This window comes from Triticum aestivum, chromosome 6B (assembly GCF_018294505.1).
Source record: "Triticum aestivum cultivar Chinese Spring chromosome 6B, IWGSC CS RefSeq v2.1, whole genome shotgun sequence".
Classification (NCBI taxonomy): Eukaryota; Viridiplantae; Streptophyta; class Magnoliopsida; order Poales; family Poaceae; genus Triticum; species Triticum aestivum.
Window position 1 is genome coordinate 726,161,458 of NC_057810.1, and position 5,317 is coordinate 726,166,774.

The 5,317-nt window shown below is 42.5% G+C and overlaps 1 protein-coding gene, 1 non-coding gene and 1 pseudogene across 2 annotated transcripts in view; all 3 read left to right on the top strand.

Moving 5' to 3' along the window:
* Positions 1-5,311, top strand: part of LOC123140112 (translation initiation factor IF-2) — a gene marked incomplete in the record, with an annotated part of 6,107 nt that extends 796 nt beyond the window's left edge. The window contains 7 exon segments of the mRNA XM_044559844.1: positions 1-314; positions 712-776; positions 868-1,039; positions 2,531-2,749; positions 2,830-2,877; positions 3,947-4,029; positions 5,015-5,311. Coding sequence (XP_044415779.1) covers positions 890-1,039; positions 2,531-2,749; positions 2,830-2,877; positions 3,947-3,970 — 441 coding nt within the window.
* LOC123140315 (uncharacterized) lies at positions 275-389 on the top strand (annotated as a pseudogene).
* LOC123140314 (small nucleolar RNA Z118/Z121/Z120) lies at positions 4,155-4,262 on the top strand. The gene has a single exon (XR_006469941.1). It is a non-coding gene; the product is annotated as a small nucleolar RNA Z118/Z121/Z120 (small nucleolar RNA).
* Positions 5,312-5,317: the final 6 nt, after the last annotated feature.

Sequence of the window (5,317 nt, forward strand, 5' to 3'; positions counted from 1 at the left end):
CGTCTCCGGCCTTCCTCCCCGCCGCATGCCTAGCCCTTCCCCACTTCCCTGCCTACCCGCCTCCGCTTCCACCTATGGCCCCTTCCCGTCCCCAAACCGCGGATCCAGATTTCCCCCCTCCCCCGGGCCGGCGCCGGCGCCAACAGCGGCTCAAAAAACGGGATCTTTCGTCCCTCTCCAGCCGGTCGACCTGATCTCCCGTTTCAGCTGGTTACCCCGAAGGCCAACGGCGTCAGGCCGGTCCAGATCTGGCGGCTCTACTCCGGCGACCTTCTGTATGCAGTGCTGTGATGAATCACAAGGCCGGTATCTGAGTAAGTTGCCTCTTGAAGAGGACTCCTTCCTTGATTGTACACCCTAAACTGATCATATATTATTCTGAGCAGACATATACAGATATGAATTCATCAGCCGGTTCATTTTACATTTTATCCTGACGCACTTTTGAAGGAAAACAGCATCCGTTGCCTCAGCTTGCACTTAGAATTAAGCATATCTGAAGTTGGATTGCACTGCCTTTCACCACAACTTCTTTGTGTTCAATTTTTTAAACTGCTACTCCCTCCGTTCGGAATTACTTGTCTTGGAAATGGATGTATCTAGATCTAGATACATCCATTTTCGCAACAAGTAATTCCGAACGGAGGGAGTACCTTGTAAATGGATATTAAACTTTGGTAGTAATTCCTTGTAATTTTATTTTCTGCCCAGCTACAAGACTGGTTGGATGCATCACTTAATGATGCTGCACCATCTTCTCTTCTCATACTTTCAAGGTAAATTTGGTTAATGTATTTCCCACTGGCTAGTGGCTAGAACATCTCTGTTTGGACTTGCGTGCTTACTCATCTTTGCTAATGCTGTCAGAGCTTTTACCCTGGCTGGGAGAATGAAACCCGTGGATGCTGTTGTAGCAACAGTGTCTTCTTTGCCAGATGAAGTTGTGGATACAATTGGGACAGTATTGCCATCTGAAGATTCGGTTTCTGAGAGGAGGAGAAAACTGAAATTCCTTGAGATGCAGGAAGAACTTATCAAGGTGTGTAACACGATTGTGTTTTTTTTTATATATAGGTTATCCAAACTGAAAATTTGCATACTACTTTACATCGTTTGTCAGTGCAACCATAATACTTGGCACAAGTACGAAACCCACACAGGCAGTACGTGTGAGAAGCTAACACATGAATGCTCTCTTTGAACCCGTGCTTCGTATTTTGTTTTTAGTGGGCGGGCACGGACTGGCACCTTATTTTATTAGTTTGTTTATCTCTTGTTAATTCAGAAACTCATTTATCTGATTTACTTTTTTTTCTGATACCCCATGGTAACATATGTGCCCTGCATTGCCTCAGAATTTGGAATGTGTCTAATATCCTGTCATGCCCTTCTCATAATTAAACCTCAAGTGTCTTGCCTATTCATGTCTTCCTTGTATGCAATATATGTATTAAGAAGATATACATGGTTTATGCTATTCCATGGTAAAGCTAGAATATGTCTAGTGGAAAGGGCATATAACTAAAATGTCACGATGGCAGTAAATTTTTATCTGAACTCTTGATATGCCTTTATTTGTTACTTAAGGCCATGTAGTGTAGTGTCAACTGTCAGCATATCATATGAACAACTTCTAGATGCACACCTTATGAGAAAATGCGTGTCCTGTTCTATTGGGCTGAGACTTGTCTGAAAGCAGTTGGGGTTTGGCTCTTCTGGAAAAGCTGTTATGGAGCTGTAGGGGCATTTGGCAAACTAGCAGTAAGAGCTGTGGCTGTGTGTGAGAGTGTCTAGATGAACCTAAGGTTCTGAGAGCCGTTTATATGCTGATCTAATGTTGGTTGCGTAAGATCGTGATGATTCAAGTTCTACTGATTTAAAGAGAATCACTTAATTTCTGCTGGTCAGTCTATAATTATGCTGTTGCCTTGGCGCAGCGGTAAAGCTGTTACCTTGTGACCATGAGGTCACGGGTTCGAGTCCTGGAAACAGCCTCTTGCAGAAATGTAGGGAAAGGTTGCGTACTATAGACCCAAGTGGTCGGACCCTTCCCCGGACCCTGCGCAAGCGGGAGCTACGTGCACCGGGCTGCCCTTTTTTAGTCTATAATTATGCTCATTTAGCAATCATCACTAGTTCCTCAGACAGTGTAGCCAAATGACCTGTTTTCAAGCAATTCATCTAATAGAAAATTCAGATATATTAAACAAAATGGAGCAGTTTAAAGCATTAAAAAATATGCATAGGCACCTACGTGAATTGAGAAAGGGTAGGCACCAAAGCCGTGAAAGCACCGCCCGACCAGCTTTGCGTAATACGGCGGTGGGGAAGCCGGCATGGTGCTGCTAACATTGAACTGTTACCAAATTGTTTTAGCATAAGGCTCTTACCCAAGTATGTTAGTTCGGCATAGTGCTGTATTGCTGCTAACACTCAGCTGTTACCTGTTTATTTTAACTTAGCGTAATGCTGCTACCCTGCTACTGAACATGTAATCAGTTATTTTAATGCTTTGAATGAAAATATTCAGGAGGAAGAGAAGAAGAAAGAGAAAGAGGAGAAGGCAAAACAAAAGAAGGAAGAAAAGGCAAATCTCACAGAACAGGAGGCTGGTGAAGAAGATTTGGCTTTAAAGGAAATGACTGGGCCTACTGCTAGGCAAGAAGAAGAAATAATATTAGCAAAACAACATGACCAGGAGCAGCTCTGTAATATCAGTCGAACATTGGCTGTGCTGGCATCTGCATCGGTATGATCCTAGCCCATCTGTATTTTCTGTCAGTACTTCGTGGACTGTTAGTGATGGTGCCATAATTACTTACATCGCAGTCTGTTAGCAAGGAGCGTCAAGAGTTCCTGAGCCTTGTCAACAAGGAGGTACGATGTGAATTTTTGAATTGGGGTCAGAGGGACAATTACCATACAGCATTTTTTTGTTGCATGTATGAACTATTTTACTGTGGAGTCTGAGTAGTACTTAATTGTTGAGGAATGCAGATAAAACTATATAACTCCATGCTTGAAAGAGAAGACACAGACGAGTCTGAGTAGTACTTAATTGAACATCTTAAATAGTTTTCTCAACATTTGTAGAAATAAGTATCGTTTGATTGCCTGCTGTTGGCAAGTTATGTGATACAAGGTAACTGCTACCCATGGGTTTCTACTTTGTAGCGAGTATATGGGTTAATTGGCCTTGTATTCGGCCTATACCAGTTTTTCCGGTAACCCGGTGACAGTACGTGGTACCAGTTTTTGGCCTAGTAGTCTACTAGACCTAGTTTAGTTTAATTCCGTTGTTAGTTGGAGATACTAAACAGAACAAACGGATTTCTTCATCATAAACCGTATCCTAAATTAGACAGTATGAATGCATCTCTTATCATAAACTGCATCCTGAATTCGTCAACTTTCGTTCGGTCCTCGCCTGCATGTACTGTTGACACCTGCTTGATTGCATTTCCACCTTTATCTTACGTCTCCATTTGGAACAAAATGCTGAACTAGCAATAACAGAGTTATATTACAAGGGTACTGTGTTAGTTTACATTGAAGTATACGATTCAGAGTTGCTCACAAGTTAGCTCTAGGCAGTAGGCACTTATGCTTGGTCGCTGGCACAAGCTCCTCCTTGTGTTCTTTATGTCAAAATGATTGTGACAATTCTTTCTTAATGCATCAAATGCTCTCTTTGGCCTAAAAAAAGAAGGATTGAAGTATAGCATGTCAGCATTAGAAGTACAAGTGGCTTGGGTTGCTCTTGTTAACAAAGTTACACCATGTGGCTTTGTCACGGATCTCTCTATGCCTACATTCGCCATCCCCCAAAGTCTGTTAGTTGGAGAGATTTCTTTGGTGGAGCTACCATTGATGTTGGTCATCTATACATTGCTATTGAATAATTTATGGGTTAGTTGTTGACATATATTTTTTTGCTCTGTTTTAGGTTGATGCTATGCTTGAGAATTAGAAAAGGAGATTGATGATATGGATGCACAATTTGGAAACGGCTGGCAACTGCTTTGATAGGTACGTCAATTGCATGTGTAACAAAGTCGTTTGATATTGCATGCCAGTCAGCTAGTGCATTGTGCTGCTGGTGAATTTTCTCTAGGAGTTGGACCTTCGTTGTTTATGTTGTGTGTTAACTTGATTGTTTGCTTTGATGAGTCACAAGCACGGTACCTGAGTAAGTTGGATCTTGGAAAAGGTGAACCTCCTTGTTTATTAATCCTAAACTGATGATAAACTTTGAGCAAACATATTGAAATCTGAATTGAACAACGAATTCAGTCTTGTCCCGCTACAATGTTTATTGCTTTAAATACAATCTGGCAGGAGCAAGCATAGATAGGCGGCACTTGAGATGTTTTGTCTTTGCTGACTAAATTCAGGACAAATATGATTTTGATATTTTTCCGGAATTTAGGCTTGAGAGCCATTTTAATTGTTACTTATGGCATGAACCTTGTATAACAAGATATCCGAGGAACTCAGTCATTTGTAAAGGTTTCAGTGTTGGAAATTCAGTCATTGTACAACTAGGTAGTTTCCTTTTCCTGCTATGCAACTGTAGGTATGTAGACATTTTATCCGGCTGACAAGACATGCTTGAAATAGAATATAAACAATGAGCTGAGGTGTGGAATTATTATTTAGAGGACTAAAAACTGTAAGTAATCCTTTTTCAGGGTCAGCCTAGTGAAGGATGATGTTAGCATACCTCAACCGTGGGATCACTTGCTGATGCTGAGGTGTGGATGGTAAATTAGTAGTGTGTTCCTAGTTTCTTGTCAAAGTAGTAGTATGATAGATGATACTCTACTCTACATAGGCTCCATCCATTGATGTAGTACAACTTAGCTTAGCTGGATATACAGTAGTACTAGGTAGGTTGGTGGCTGATTATTAAATTAAGCTTGGGCGCGGTAAAAAAGCAAGGAGGACGGTGGCTCGTCAGCCCCGAGGAGTCTTTAATTTATTTGACCAATCTGTATTGTATTTACTGGTGCAGGTGAAAGGAGGGACAATGTGCACGGATACGCACGCACCCACCCACACAGCCTCCCATCCACCATTATTGCCCCACGGCCTCTTCTTCTTCTTCCTCATTCACTCCACTTCTTCCTTAACCAAGAAGAAGACAAGAGCGAGCAACATCCGAGGAACACAAGAGCGAGCTTGGTCTGTTGTGATGGGGAGCAGCAGCACAAGAACTTGCAGCCCACGGCGGCAGCAAGGAGGAGGCGAGGCGCAAGCTTGGTCGCCAAGAAAGCAAGCCAGGGGCCACCGCGGCTCGCTGACGCGTGGGCCCAGC